Raw genomic sequence first — 13,787 nt, 5'->3', positions numbered from 1 at the left:
CCCAGCGCCAAAATCCCTTTTCTTAAATGGAAAATACCGAAACGGGCAATTTGTTCGATACGTCCACAGCGTAGGCGCAGAACGGCAAACTCCGCGCTTCTTCCGCCCTCACTTCCTGCTGGCCAATCGGAACGGCCAGAGGGCTTAACAGGCGCCCAACCAAAAGCGAATGGACGTCACCGGGAGGAATCCCGCCCCGCGAGCGGTCCCTGCCGAACGGCCCAATGGCGGCAGCCTAGGGCGGAGCCTCCCCGAGAGGGGTGGGGAAAGGGGGCCAATGGGCACGGGGGGGGGCGTGGTCGCCGTTCCAGAGAGTTCCGAGCGGGGGGGTGAGTGTCCTCCGTCCCGTCCCGGCTGGGGAGGATGGGCGGTGTGGTGCGGGCGGGGGGCGGGAGGGCCGGGCTGGGGAAGGGGCCGGGGGGGGAGCCTGGCCTCATCTCGGGGGCTCTGGACCTCCGTCTCCGCGGCTTGGCCCCCGTCGGGAGGGGCCTTGGGCCGGGACGTTTCCTGGCCTCGGGGCAGCAGCGAAAAGTGCAAAGGGGGGCCTCGAGCCGGGGCGCTCTCCTGGCTTCTGCCAGCCGGCTGGGAGCTCCGTCCCCGGGTGGGTTCTTGCTTAGCCGGGAGGATCAGCGCTGCCTTTCCCAGCCCCTCCTCTCAAGCCAGCAGGCAGGGGGGGGCAGCAACAGGTGGTCCTCGACTTACAGTCACGGCTGGAGCCAGCGTTGTTTCCCTTTGCAGCTTTTATCGCGTTCGGTGAATCGCGTGGTCGTTAAGACAGTCGCGCTTCCCCCCTTGATGTGGAAGGTCACGTGACCCCCGGGCACGGCAACCATCCTAAATCCGTGCCGGATGCCAAGCGTCTGACCTTTGATCACGTGACCGTGGGAATGCCGCAGTGGTCGTAAGCGTGAGGACCGGCCCACTCCTTTCGCCGCTGTTTTGTCCGAACAGTTGCGAGTCCGGGAAAATCTGCAACCCAAGGCATTCCGTTCCTTCCCCTCTCTCGCTCACTCCGCAACCCATCATTTGCAAGAGGACGTACATGTGCAGGCTGTGCCGCTCTTCCCTTGGGGGCATCATTCTGCCCCCTTGACGTCCCTCGGCAGGAAGGTGAGGTGGCTGCATGTGAGCTGTGACTCTCTGCCCAGTGCCCGGGCGTAGTGGCACCCGTAGTGGCACCCGAGGGTGCGACGACCCGGGATGAGACTGGATTGTGTGAGTAACTGCAGCTGCTTGGCTCACTGGCTTGCCGTTGCACAGAGTCAGTTGCACTCAGGCTCTTGTGCCGGCCGGTCTTGTGCCAGCCTGCCAAAGTCTCCCGGTGGTTCCCTCTGACTTCCGGGCACTCACAGCATCAAAGGAGCGCAGCGTTTGCAGGATCAGGTGCTTGTTTTGGCCTGGCTGCTCTGGGCGAGGCGGCGCGCAGGAGTTCCCGGCTTCCGAAAGAGCTGACGGGGCAGGGCCGCTTTGTGGGTGGCGGCGGCAGCGGCTGCGTCTCCTCCCTCCGCCCTGCGCTTGGGTGCCTCACGCAGCCCACAAAGTTGCCACCGGGGAGATTTCTAGGTGAGAAACTGTTCGCTCAGCAATCTTGCGGATTTCCAGGGAATCGGGCCCTTTCAGGCCTCCGGGAGAAGATTCTCTTGAGGAGACGCAGGAGGACTCGGGAGAAGGTGGGTTGTCACGCTGGGGCTCCGGAGGGAGGGAGCTCTGGGGTAGGCAGAGGCAGCTGTGGGGCACTTGGGCAGAGTGGGTGGCGAGATTGCCTGGGATGGAGGGGTGGGTGGGCTTCGGGCCCTCTTTGCTGCGTCCTGAGGGGCTTCTGACCCCTCCCAGAAACTCTTTGGGGACCCCTTCCCTGCTCATCAGGGACCCAGGAAGCAGGCCGTGGGGCTGGATGGGGAGGAGGCTGAGCCCGGTGGGGCCAAAGGAAGGAGGCAGCCTTTGGGGCGATGGGTCCCCTGGGCTTGCCGAGAAGGAGCCGAGCAAAGTAGGGCAGGCCGAGCCGGCTGGGCCAGTGTGTGCGCCATCTCCTCCTTCATCTGCCCTCCACGCCCTGCAAGGCTGAAAACTCACGCTCATCCTGTGGGGCAGGCCAGCTAATGAGCGCCTTGGGATGCTGACACAGCCCCACGCCCAGCTCCGGCTCCCTTGCCAGGCTATTAAGCTGGCCCCGTGGAGGCTGGGCGGAGGGCCTGAGCGGCAGACGCGCTGCTGCGGCTGGAGAAAACCTGCCGAGTTGCGGCAGCTTCAGAGACGTTTTGAGGCTGGTTGTCTCCCTCGGATCGGCCCCTTCTGCGAAGCCTGCCAGCCGTCAGAGTCGGGTGGCGGCTGGTCTGTGGCGATGGGGCAAAGAGCCCTGTGGGCCTCTGGCTGAGCTTCTCACTGGCTGGATCTCCTGGGGGGCTCCCCCTACCAACAGCCTCCCCTCCCCCCCAGCACTCCCTCTGGAGAAAAGATGGTGAGGGAAACGGGCTACTACGACCTTCTGGGCGTCAAGCCCTGTGCCACCATGGACGAGATCAAGAGGGCGTACCGCCGCCTGGCGCTCAGATACCATCCGGACAAGAACCCCAGCGAGGGGGAGCGGGTAGGTGGGGAGAGCAAGGTGGGCACGACAAGGGTGGTGCTGCTGCCCACTCTGGGGTTGGACTTAGCCCCCTCTTCCTCCCTCCCTCCCCAGTTCAAGCAGATCTCGCAGGCGTACGAGGTCCTCTCTGACCCCAGCAAGAGGTCAGTCTATGACCGAGGTGGGGAGCGGGCCATGAAGGAGGGCGGCACGGCCAGCCGGGGCGGCTTTGGGACCCCGATGGACATCTTTGACCTGTTCTTTGGAGGAGGGGGCCGCACGCAGGGCCCCCGGGTGGAGAGGAGAGGTAGGGGAGCGCAGCCGGGGGGAGGCAGGCTGCTCTGGGACCGCGTGTGCCGGCAGGGGAATCTGTGCGGGTGGATCAGCCTTAGACCTGGGGGCTGGAGGGCAGTGATGAGGATTCCCCCGGCTTCTCCCCATCTGTGTCGGGGCCCAGAAAGTACAGGGAGGGTGCTTGGCTTCTTGAGAACCCCCCCTCCCCTGCTTGTCTGTCTGTACCCCACAAGCCCTGGTGGGGAGTCAGACTCTCCGAGGAGTGGTTCATCCCCCTTCAGCCCAGAGGGAACTCAGGCTGCCGACAACAAGCCCCATCCTGCCCCAATCCCAGGGGCTCCGTCATCGCAGCCATCGCCCCCCTCCTCCTCCACCAGCCCTTTGTCTCTGAGGCTTCTCCCTTCGTAGGCAAGACGGCCGTCCACCTGCTGACCGTCACCCTGGAGGACCTCTACAACGGGGGCACCCGGAAACTCTCCCTGCAGAAGAACGTCATCTGCAGGAGCTGTGGGGGTGAGTGGGGTGGGGGGCTCTCCCCGGGGCAGAGGGTGGGGAGGCTGGTGGGGGCTCCGTCTGCTGTGCTGGGGGACCTGGGGAGCAGGAGGAGCTGCAGCTCAGCTCCAGAGCTTCACCCGATACCTGACAGCCCATCGGCCAAGTTTGCACAAGGCGCCAAACTCTCCTGCGTTGGGTGTGTGCAGCGGCTCAGCAAGCCGCAAAAATGCTCCAGAGCTGGAATTAGCCCAGCTGAGCTCTGGCACGGCCATCGGGACTGAGCTCGGGACTGGCTGGGCGGGTTCTGGGCGGATTCTTGGCGGGAGCTGTTTTGGTCCGCTGCTCCCTGTTTCTGGGCAGCCTTGGCTGATTCCAAAAGGACCTCGAGGCCAGGGACCGTCTGGGGGGGGCTGTTTCTCAGGCTTGGGATCACCGGAAGGCCGGCCCCCAGACAGATAATGGGGAAGACCCGTCCTCAGGTAAGGGAGGGGCTCCTGGGACGGAGAGCTTGCGGTGGGGCAGGATGGGCAAATAGGCTGAAAGAGGTGGGAGGGGCTGGGCTGAGCCACCAGCGACGCCACCCTTGCGTCCCCTCATCCCGCTCTGCCTTTGCAGGCCGAGGCGGCAGGGAGGGCCTTGACGTCCGGTGTCCCAAGTGCCACGGCTCCGGCATGGAGGTCATTGTCCACCAGCTGGGGCCCAACATGGTGCACCACATCCAGGCCATGTGCTCGCAGTGCCAGGGCCAAGGAGAATGGCTGCGGCCCCTTGACCGCTGCCTCGCCTGCAACGGCCGGAAGGTGGTCCGGGAGAAGAAGATTCTCAATGTGCACCTGGACAAAGGTAAGCTGGGGGGGGCTGAGCTTTGCTGGCTTCCCTGCGCTGGTTCCCCCTTTGTGGTGGCTCCCTTTCCGCCTTTTTGGGCCCCCTTCACACCCCCAAGGAACCAGTTCAGTTACAGCCGCCTGGCTTCAGATTCCTGTGTCAGTTGTAACCTTGGTTAGCTTTAATCCCTTCTGGCTGATTTAATTCATTAACTCAGTCAGACTCGGCCTGTTGCAAAGCAACGGACTCTCCCCCTCCACACCGGTGTAGCAGGAGAGTTGCTGCCCCTTGGCTGGCTGCCTCTAGCCCACCGCTCTTCCCCCCCCCCCCCGCAGGCATGGCCGACCGGCAGAAGATCACCTTCCACCAGGAGGGGGACCAGGCGCCCGGATTCGAGCCCGGAGACATTGTGATCGTGCTGGATCAGAAGCCGCACCCAGTCTTCCAGCGCAGGGGCAACGACCTCCTCGTCCGGCGGGAGGTGCCGCTGGTGGACGCCCTGTGTGGCTGCAAGCAGGTCATCCAGACCCTGGACAACCGGAGGCTCCTGGTCTCTTCGCGGCCCGGTGAGGGACTGGGGGCCCTCTGGGCTTGGGGGAGGGAAGGAGGGGCCGGTCCTCCCCCCTTGGAAGCTGAAATGGTTCCTGCAGCTCCCTTTCCTGGGAGGGATCCAGGGGGCTGCCTTCTGGATCAGCTGCTGCCCGCCCCTCATCCCTGCCTGCTGTGCCCCACAGGCTGCGTGATCAAGCCTGGAGACGTCCGGTGCATCCCGAACGAGGGGATGCCCGTCTACCGCAGCCCTGGCCAGAAGGGGAGGCTGGTCATCCACTTTGAGGTACGGAGGCCCTTGGCTACCCCCAGCCGGCTCCTTTGGGGAAGTGCCGGTGAGGTCTTCCAACCCGCCAGTCCCACCCAGTGCCCCCCCAAGCCTGGTTGGCGCCAGGCCCCCATCTGAGCAAGGACTGGAGGGGGAGGAGGCGAGCCATAATCCTTGGCCGTCTTGGGGCCCCCGTAGCTCCCCCATTTTCCACAATTCCTGCGGATTGTCCTACTGGGAAGGAGCCTGGTTCCCCTCCCCCCAGCTACAGCTGCCCCTCCCCCTCTGCTGCCCAGGTGAAATTCCCGCAGCCTGGCTGGCTGCCCCCCCACCAGCTGCGCCAGTTCCAGTCCTTCTTCCCCCGCCACGAAGAGGTGATGGCCACGGAGGACATGGAGGAGGTGGAGCTACGGGACTATTTTCCCCAGCCGGACTTCTCCGGCCGTCGCTTCCAGAGCGAGATCTACCACGAAGATGACTTTGAAGACCCTCTGCGCCACAACGTCCAGTGCCAGACCTCGTAGCCCGGTGGACAGAGCCCCCCCCGTGCGGCCTCGCAGGGCAGGAAGCCCAGGGTGCCTTAAAAAACACAACCGCCAGTGGCCGTCCAGCTGGAGCGGTCAAGGGGCGGGCAGTCCCTCCGGTTCAGAAAGACCCTCTTTGGCCAAAGATCCCCCAACCCTTTGGAGGTTGGCCGCATCTGGGACTCTCCTTCTAGCTTAGGGAGTCTTAGCTCCCCCGAGCCCCCTCCCCCGAGCATTCCACCCTAGAAATCAACTTCAGAGCCTCAGCTGCCTTTCATGCCTGACTGCTTTGGGCCTGTCCTGGTTTGCCAGCTTCGGACAATAATGCTGGTTTCTTTCCAGGAGAGCCCCGGCTCCAAAGAGAAACAGGCCCCCGTCCGCTACAAGCCAGCTTCCTTTGCATCCAGAGTTAGTCCTCCTGACCCTGGCTTCGCCATCTGCTGCGGGCAAGGAGTCCCGGAGGCCGTGGGAACGCGTCCGTCTCCCAGCCTCGGCCATCTCAAAGTCTAGCCAGGATGGGGGTCTTGCAGACAAGCCAGGGGGCGGCTGATGGGTGGGCAGCTGGACCTCAACACGTCCTGGCAGCCCTGGCAAAGGAAGCCTCTCTTCAGCTGCCAGTCTGCAGGTGGGAGGGGGTTGGGGGAGGCTGCCCTTGGCCTTTAAGTGCCTTCCTGTTGTGCCACTGAGAGGGGCCGTCCTGGATGCTGCCCCTCCCTCTCTACAAGAGCATTCGCAGTAATAGTGGGTCTTTTCCGGGTAGCATAGTCGGTGTTAGGGGTTAGCGGTGGGGGGGCACTCTCGGCCCCGTGGGTGGTCCTGCTTGTCCCGAGTCCCCCCCTCTGGCATGTGGGGCCAGGCGCCTCAGTTTCCAAACTCAGCAAAGCTCGGTGTTTGCTGAGGAACCTTTGGGGTTCATTCCCCACTTTTTGCTTTTCCTCTCTTATTTTTTTCCTTCTGCTCTGCCTCCTGACTGCAAACTGACTGGAGAAACGCGACTTTTGTGGGACTCTCCGGGGTCTGCAGAACTTAACTTGAATTTTGCTTCAAGGAAAAAAGGTGATTCTCCAGATCACTGTCTGCCTGGTTATTGATACTGTCCCCTCCTCCTCCGCCGCCCTTAGCTGCTTTGGGGCTCAGCGCAATGGGGCCCACCGTCCCCTCACTCGCTCACTTTCCACTAGGTCGGTGTTGTGCAAATGCAGCCGTTGGCACCAGCTGCAGCCTCTGTGCTCTTGTGGGTCATGAGCAGCTGATTCCCCGCAAGGTGGGATCAGCGCAGGGCCTGACCGGCCCCTTCCCACAAAATCTTGCCTCTGCTTCTGAATGGGACCAGGTCCCAGGCTGCAAGGAGGTAGTCCGGGAAGCGGCTGTGCCAAGGCTGCAGAAGGGGAGCCTCCGGACCGGCAGACAGAGGCATCCCACCAGCCGGGCGGATCTGCCAAATTTTTGTGTGCTGCTGCAGGAAGGAGCCTTTTTTCAGCACGTGGTTTCTGATTTCCAAACGGTGCCAGACTTAAATCGCTTTTTGAAAGTGTAGGAAAGGCAGAGCTTGGCTACCAGATTGTGGCTCTTACAGGAAAAGGTGGGGGGAGAGGCTCGGATGTACGAGTCCAAAGCGCTGAGTCTCCCTGGTCAGTCGGGGTGGCTTTGCCTTCTGGCTGTTGGGGTCATTGCAGAGATTTGAACGAGGTCCCCAGGTCCTCGGCAATGCCTGGTCAGATGGGCCCAAGGAGAAGGAAAAGCTTGGGGCGACTCGGCCCACGCAGCTTTCACTTTCAGAAGAGGAGAACGGCTGAGGTTTACTCGTTGACGTGGACCCTCTTTTCTCCATTCCTCACCATTCCGGTGAGGAATGTCCCTGCTTTGAGATCATCCACGTTAGGGGCTGCACTCCCCACTTTTTTTGAGGCTTCCTCTCAGGGTCCTCCTTTGCTGGTTCTTGCTCAGGTGGGGGAAAGTTTGAGCTCTCCCCAAGCCTTGGAGAAAACTTCATCCCAGGGCTTGGAAGGGCTGGTGGAAAGCTGAGCGACAGTGAAGGCTGCCCCCTGCTGGCTACTGGGGATCACTTCTGGAACAAACGCTGCCCCTGGTGGACTCTTTGGGGCTGTCCAGAAGCCCTTCAGATCATCCCTCCGCCTCCTGGGAAGGAGGGGGGCAAGCACCCCCAACTCTTTCCCCCCCCACACACACCTCATCGGTGCAGAGCTGGAGGAGGGGCTGCCAGTCTGTGGCCTCTGACCTGCCGGGCGCCGAGAGGGGGAGGGCCGGGACAGGCTTTGTCCGGGGATGAAAGGTGCCCCTTTCAGAGCAGGGAAGAAGGGGGGGGGCGCTTTGTTCTCCTTCCTGGGAACGCCAGAGGAAAGATGGTGCTTAAGGTCACTGCAAGCGAGGTTGCCTGGGATAATGCTGAAGGCTCCCAGGCACAAAATGCAGGAGGGGTCCCCGGCTTTGCCATGGCAACAGAGGGGGGCTTGATAGAGCGCTTAGCCTCTCCAAGGTTGGGCCCACCTGGCCGGTCAGGGCAGGCAGAGGGTCTTTGCAGCCGCCCTGGCAGAGCAGTAAAGCCCCTGTGTTGGCTGGCTGGGGGGCTGCCCCCTTGATTTAAAGCTGCCAGGAATTTCCGAGGCCTGGCGCCCCCAATCCTGAAGTGCCTCAGGTACGGAACTTGTGGAAAGACACCAGCTTCAGCTCCAGGAGGTGACCATGTGCCCTAAGCTGGAGGCCTCAATCCGCCCTGGAGAGCCGCTTTCCTGCTCAGGGACCCCAATTTCACCCTCCCCTCCCATAATGGGTGCCCCCAAGAAGCAGCAGAGCCTCTGGAATCTTAAAAAGCAGGCTGGTGATCCGATGGGGTGGGAATGATCCAAAAGGGCTTCAGAGATGATTTCCTAAGCCTACAAACATTTTGCTAGAGACTGGCAAAGCGAGGGGGGTGGTGAGACAAAAGAAACGCCTCCCGGAGGGACCATAGAAAGGACGGAGGCAGAAAACCTGGGAAAAGCTTTAATGCTGGCTGGGGGGATGCGGGCGCCTTCGCAGGCATTACAGACTGTGATGTTACGGGGGTGGGGGTGAGAGCTGGTCTACCCCCAGCCCTTCGGAGGGTCCCTGCAGCACGACATCTCTGCGGCTTTGCTTGTTCGGCAGGCACGAGGAGCGGCACAAACTGGCCAGGAAGAAAGAGGAGGGGGTGTCGGGGACACCTGCTGCCGCCAAGGAGCCCAGGGAAGCCCCTGTGCCCCAGCCCAAATGGGGAAGGAGGGAAGAGCCTCCAGCTTGTAGGGGCCGTCTCCTGACCCAGCAAGCTGATCCCGGGTTCCACCGTTAATCGCTCAAACCAGGCAGGCCTCTGTGCGCCTCCTCCAGGGTAAAGGGTGAGCAGGGTGGGGTGGCCCCCTCCCTCCAGCCAGGGTAGAAGGGCCCTCCTGAGCAGCTTTGTCTTGTTGCAGACGGTGCCTCTGAGCGCACCAGGAGTCAGGGTGGCATTGCGCTGCAGGGTAGGGATGCTCCTGGGCTGTCCGGTCTCCCCCCCCCCCCGCTGGGTCTGGCACTGGCTGGAGTCCTTTCACTCGCGGACGTAAATCCGGGTGCAGACGACGTCGTCAGCTTTCATGGTCTGAGAAAGCAAAGAAGCGAGTTGAGAAGGAAGCAAAAGTGGCTTCTTGTTCTCTCCCAGGCTGGGGACCAAAGAGGCTGAAAGGTGGGGAGAAGGGGTAAGGGGTCCCTACAGCCCCCACCCACCCAGAATCTGCACCTTGGGACATGGGGGAACTACAAAGTTTGGACTTTTTGCTGTTCCTGCCCTCCTCAGGAGGGGAAAGGGTTCTGTAGGGGGGGACAGCTTTCCCTGCAGCCCCCACCTGTGCCATCTGGGGGGGGGGTGTTGAGAAAGTGCACCCCAGGTTTGGATGTTGCACTGATCTCACAGAGGCCAGTCAAAAAAGGGGGCAGCTGAGAAAACGAGAGAGAAGCGCAGCTCTGGGGGGTCCCCACTGCCGAGTGAGAAGAAGAAAGGGGGGATCCTCACCAGGATGAGCTCCCCATCATTGGTCAGTTCCCGGGACCAGCTTGTCTGGGGCCCTTCTCCTTTCAGCAGCTTCTGCTCACACACGATCTTGTTGTTCTCCCACTTGGCCAAACTCTGGAAAGTTGGGAAAGAAAGAAAGTGCCTCCTCCCTTGAGAAAAGGGGCCTGCTCCGGCCAAGCGAGGCACACAACCCCCTCCCATCACGCTCATTTGTCACCCGGCAGGCAGCCCGCAGGACAAGGCTGCTGATGCCTGAGAGAGGGCATCTGTTCCACTTTGCAGGGCAACTCATCCATCACTGGGGAGGGGGCTGTCTGATAGGGAGGGGGGAGCCAGAAGGCAGAGGCTTTGAAGGGCCACTGGAGACCCCCCCTGCCCCTTTCATTGTCTGCCCAGGCTGAGAAGGGCTGGGGGGGGCACAGAGACGCCTCTTCCTGGGTTGAGATGCAGAAAGGATTGGGAAGAGGGCGGAAGGGCCCCTGGACGATCTTCTCCCCCTCCGTTTGGCCTTCCTGCCCCCATTTTGCAGGGCTAGCCCTCCCCACCCTTTGCTGCAGCAGGTCCAGCTAGGGAGAAAGTGGCCGTACTTGGGGGGGCAATCACAGAAGCCAGGGAGGAGCAGCCTATGTCCTCCACAAGGCCAACCTCTGGGCAGCTGGAGGCCCTTCCTTGCCAGAGCAGAGAGGCCTGAATTGTCAAGGGGGGGAGCACCACAGATCCAGGGCCCATCTCATCCAGCAGGGCCCCCTCTCCTGGTCCACGGAGACCACGGGCCCTTCCTCTGTCTCTCCCTCACCTTGCAAGGCCGCCCATCCACCGTCTGCTCCTCAAACTCCTCCCCAATTTCAAAACGGATCTCCGTGGTGCGCACGGTGGTGGAGGTCTTGATGTAGAAGGAGGATCCCTCCTGCTTGATCTCCACTGCTGGTTTGGAGGCCGCAGCCACAGCGATCTTCCGAAGCATCACGTTGACCCCTGGAAGGAGATGGCGTCCGAGGTGAGCCAGTCCCCAGCGGACCTGGGCGAGACATGCCTCCCTGACCTCTCCTTCCTTGGGTTAAACCTGATCCACCTCAGACTGAATCTGGGCTCTGCATTGGAGGTTGGAGAAGACTGGAGCTGCTCTTCCGCCACGGATCCTGCCCACCCTGGCTCCTGTGGAGGTTTTTTGGAGAGGTTGAACCTTTAGGAATTTGTCAGCTGGAGCCCAGCCAGCTTCCGCTGATGCAACCCTGGCTCAGGTTCAAGGGGAACCTTTACCCCATTGACTCAGAGGAGGCCTCCCTCTCCACTGTTTGCCAGTCACATGGTTCAAATGGGGCTTCTTCCCTCCTCCTGAATTTGCAAGGGGCACACCCAGCTCTCCAACTGGGGGGGGGGCATTTTGTAAGGCCCCCTCCGAGTATGTGCACATTCCTGCGCGTCTTTGCACCACAACATTTGCTGATGCTAACAATGAACCTGTTCGCCTTTCAGATGCTTCTTCAATGGTATCTTTGAGTTTTTGTTTTCTTTCTTAAAACACAAATCACAAGCACACAGACGTTTGCAAACGTGGGCCTTAAGCCAGGCTGAAGAAGCCAAGTATGAGGCAATGACAGACTTTAAGGAGAATTGGGGGTGAGGAGGGACATTATCATGTTTCTGAAAAAAACAGTCATCATCAAGAACTTGCACAACCGTCAGTCATGACACCTTCCCCGAGGGAAGCGATGACAACGGTGTTGTGTGAGCTAACAATTGTGCAAGAGGCAGAAAGGACTCGGGCTTCATGGGAAAACTCAGGCATTAACTTCCAGGCAGCCTTGCTGAATCCCAGGAAGGGATAAACCAGGGGTGTCCAACTTTGGCAATTTTACACCTGTGGATTTCAACTCCCCAGCCAGCTAAGCTATGCAAATTTTTCTCCTCTGGATTGGCTCCCACTGCTTAATTTTGTTTGCTGTTCAGTCAGATTTTCCAAGAGGTCTGGATCCAATCAGCGCCGTAGCTGAAGCTTCCCTGCATTTCCTGGACAGACCACTTCAATCCCCGTCCGCTTTGTTTTCCCGATTGCGTTTCTCCCGCCCTAAAACTGGCACGAGAGCGTCCCTGATGAAGCGGAAGGTGGAGGGTGGCAGGGGTGCCAAGGAGCCTCGCCCTCTGGAAGCAGAGACCAGGCCAACTCTGTTGGAAAAGGGGGCTGCATGGCTCTTGGCTGGCGGGAGTCAGACGCTGCCATGTTTCCCTTGGTGAGGACAAGACGCGATCAAAGACATGAGCAAAAGCGGCAGTTTTGCAAGGGGAGTGGCAAGGTCCAAAGAGAAGGAAAAGAAATGTGGGTTTTTCCCCAGAAAGAAGGGTGGGACAGCAGGGCAGGGCTGCCTGCTATTCCGGGGTGCCCTCACAACTTTCAAGGGCATCTCAGTGGTGTCAACCATAGAGCAGGACCTCAAAGGCCTAGGTGCTAAATTGGCCACAGAGATAGACTGCCTCTAGGGCTGGAGGATTCACTTCACTCTTCCCCCAAGCGGCTGCAGCCCAGACTTGCCTTTGCACTTCCGCCTCCTCAAGAGCGAGATGGATCTTGATGCACTTTTATGCCCCCCCCCCCAGGAATCCCTTGGGGAAAGATCAGGCAACCTCCTCCCCAAAGAACTGGGTCACAGCCTGGCTCCTAAGCAGTGCAGGTTCCTGCCAGTCTGTGTGCCCGGTGCCCTCCCACTCTTCCGCAGAAATTCACAGCGCACATCCAAATTCCACCTCGCTCTCTCCTCCAGCCTCTCAGCATCAAATTATCCCCATCTGGGAGGCAGGAACGACGTGGAGAGGAAACCTAAGAATCTGATATTTATCCTGAACTATGCTGCGCTTTCCTCAAGCTGGAAGGAATTTGCAGAGCCGCTCCCCCCCATCTCCCCCTGCTTTGGAAAGAGAAAAGGGGAGGGGTGAGTCTGAGCTGGAGGAGCCGAGAGCCAGAGACCTCCCCAGAAAGAAGGCAGCCTCGGAAGCGGCCTTTCCCCCGGCTTTGCTAGCTTTAGGTGGGCGTGGGTGGGTGGGCTCCAGCTTGCCTGGAAAAGGTGCGCAGATATTTTTTTTCTCCTAGTTGAAGGTGGGAGGAGGGAAGGCAAGAGGGAGTTGTGTGTGTGTTGGATTTTCCATCCTGGCTCTTCTCCGCAAGGGCCATCTCCACCGACGGCTGTCCGGGGTCAGGGAAGGACCGGGCAGAGCCGCAGCTTGGGGGCTGAATCGTTGTCCCGGGAGACCCGAGGCTCCCCTCCTGCTTCGGCCTCCCTAGCGGGACCAACCCCTCCGCCCCCCCCCCGAACTGCTGCTGAAAAGAGAGCGCTGTTCTGCCTCGCGTGCTTCCTGCGCCTCTAATCCTCGGAATAAAAGGGCCAAGACGGACGCGGTCTGGAAGGCTCGCCTGGCGTCTGCCCCGGTCTCTCCCAGGGAGGAAACGGCGCTGCTGAAGGGAACAGACCAGGGCGGGAGCAAGGGCTCCACTGCCCCCCTCTCACGCCAAGCGCCCCCCTTTTTTTCAGGGTGTTCTCGGCACTGGGAGCAAAAGGTGCCGGAGAAGCGGCTCTGAGAGAGAGAGACGCCCTCTGAGCACGGATCTCATCGCTGGGGGTGTTCGGAGCCTTTTCAAAGGGGTCCCGCAACTGAGGTCCGGGTGGGCCCGCCGGTCTCCCTCGGCTTTCCCGGGCGGAGCCGTCCCACCCGAAGCCCCCAGCCCGCGCGGAGGAGCCGCCTGCCCCCCTGCCTTTTCCTGGCGCGCTCGCTCTCGGGGCTTCCCCGCCCCCTTTCCTCTCTGCGTGGCCCCCGGACCCCTTCAGCCCCCAGCCCGGCCCTGCCGCTCACCCAGCGCCTTCAGCAGCTCCTCGAAGTTCTCCGAGCTGCGCATCTTCCAGTTGCCGGTGAAGTCGGCCATGGCGGCGGGGACGGCCGGGCTGGTCGCTGATCCGGCGCGAGGGGAGCGCGAGCAAAGCTTCTCGGCCGCCGCTGCCGCTGGTGGCTCCGCCGGCGCGCCTCGCTTTAAGAGCCGCCCGCCCGCCCCTCCCCTCCCGAGGAGGAGCCCCCCGCCGCTCACCTGCGCGCCCCGCCGCCTCCGGAGCCCTTTCCCGCATCCCTGGAAAGCCGCTCTCCAGCCCCGGGTCCTGAAGAGAGGCCCGGAAGGCTCGGACTGCCGTCCCCCTTCGTCGGGGGCAGCAAAGACGGGAGTCGCGCCTCGGAGTCCTCCTGGCTCCCGCCTTCTGA

The 13,787-nt window shown here is 61.6% G+C and overlaps 2 protein-coding genes across 4 annotated transcripts; one reads left to right on the top strand and one right to left on the bottom strand.

The window, feature by feature from the left end:
* Positions 1–482: 482 nt before the first annotated feature.
* Positions 483–6,590, top strand: LOC310647282 (dnaJ homolog subfamily A member 1-like). Of its 3 annotated transcripts, none has more exons than XM_083374397.1 (9): positions 483–1,110; positions 1,603–1,670; positions 2,437–2,587; positions 2,681–2,873; positions 3,269–3,373; positions 3,971–4,198; positions 4,516–4,746; positions 4,915–5,015; positions 5,294–6,590. In XM_083374397.1, exons 3-9 carry the CDS (start codon positions 2,456–2,458, stop codon positions 5,519–5,521), a joined length of 1,218 nt encoding a protein of 405 aa, XP_083230523.1. In that variant the 5' UTR covers positions 483–1,110; positions 1,603–1,670; positions 2,437–2,455; the 3' UTR covers positions 5,522–6,590. The 3 variants fall into 3 exon arrangements, with proteins under 3 accessions (XP_083230523.1, XP_083230525.1, XP_083230524.1); XM_083374399.1 differs by having other exon boundaries at positions 924–1,110; positions 2,420–2,587; XM_083374398.1 differs by lacking the exon at positions 483–1,110 and adding an exon at positions 1,365–1,383.
* Positions 6,591–8,520: 1,930 nt separating this feature from the next.
* Positions 8,521–13,519, bottom strand: CRABP2 (cellular retinoic acid binding protein 2). The gene is made up of 4 exons (XM_083374745.1): positions 13,392–13,519; positions 10,345–10,523; positions 9,549–9,662; positions 8,521–9,137 (listed from the first exon to the last, which is right to left on the bottom strand). Exons 1-4 carry the CDS (start codon positions 13,459–13,461, stop codon positions 9,087–9,089), a joined length of 414 nt encoding a protein of 137 aa, XP_083230871.1. The 5' UTR covers positions 13,462–13,519; the 3' UTR covers positions 8,521–9,086.
* Between the last annotated feature and the right edge of the window lie 268 nt (positions 13,520–13,787).

The sequence above is a fragment of the Vipera ursinii genome, assembly GCF_947247035.1.
Source record: "Vipera ursinii genome assembly, chromosome: 15".
Lineage (NCBI taxonomy): Eukaryota > Metazoa > Chordata > Lepidosauria > Squamata > Viperidae > Vipera > Vipera ursinii.
The sequence above is the reverse complement of the archived record's forward strand: the minus strand, read 5'-3'. Positions and strand labels throughout refer to the sequence as shown.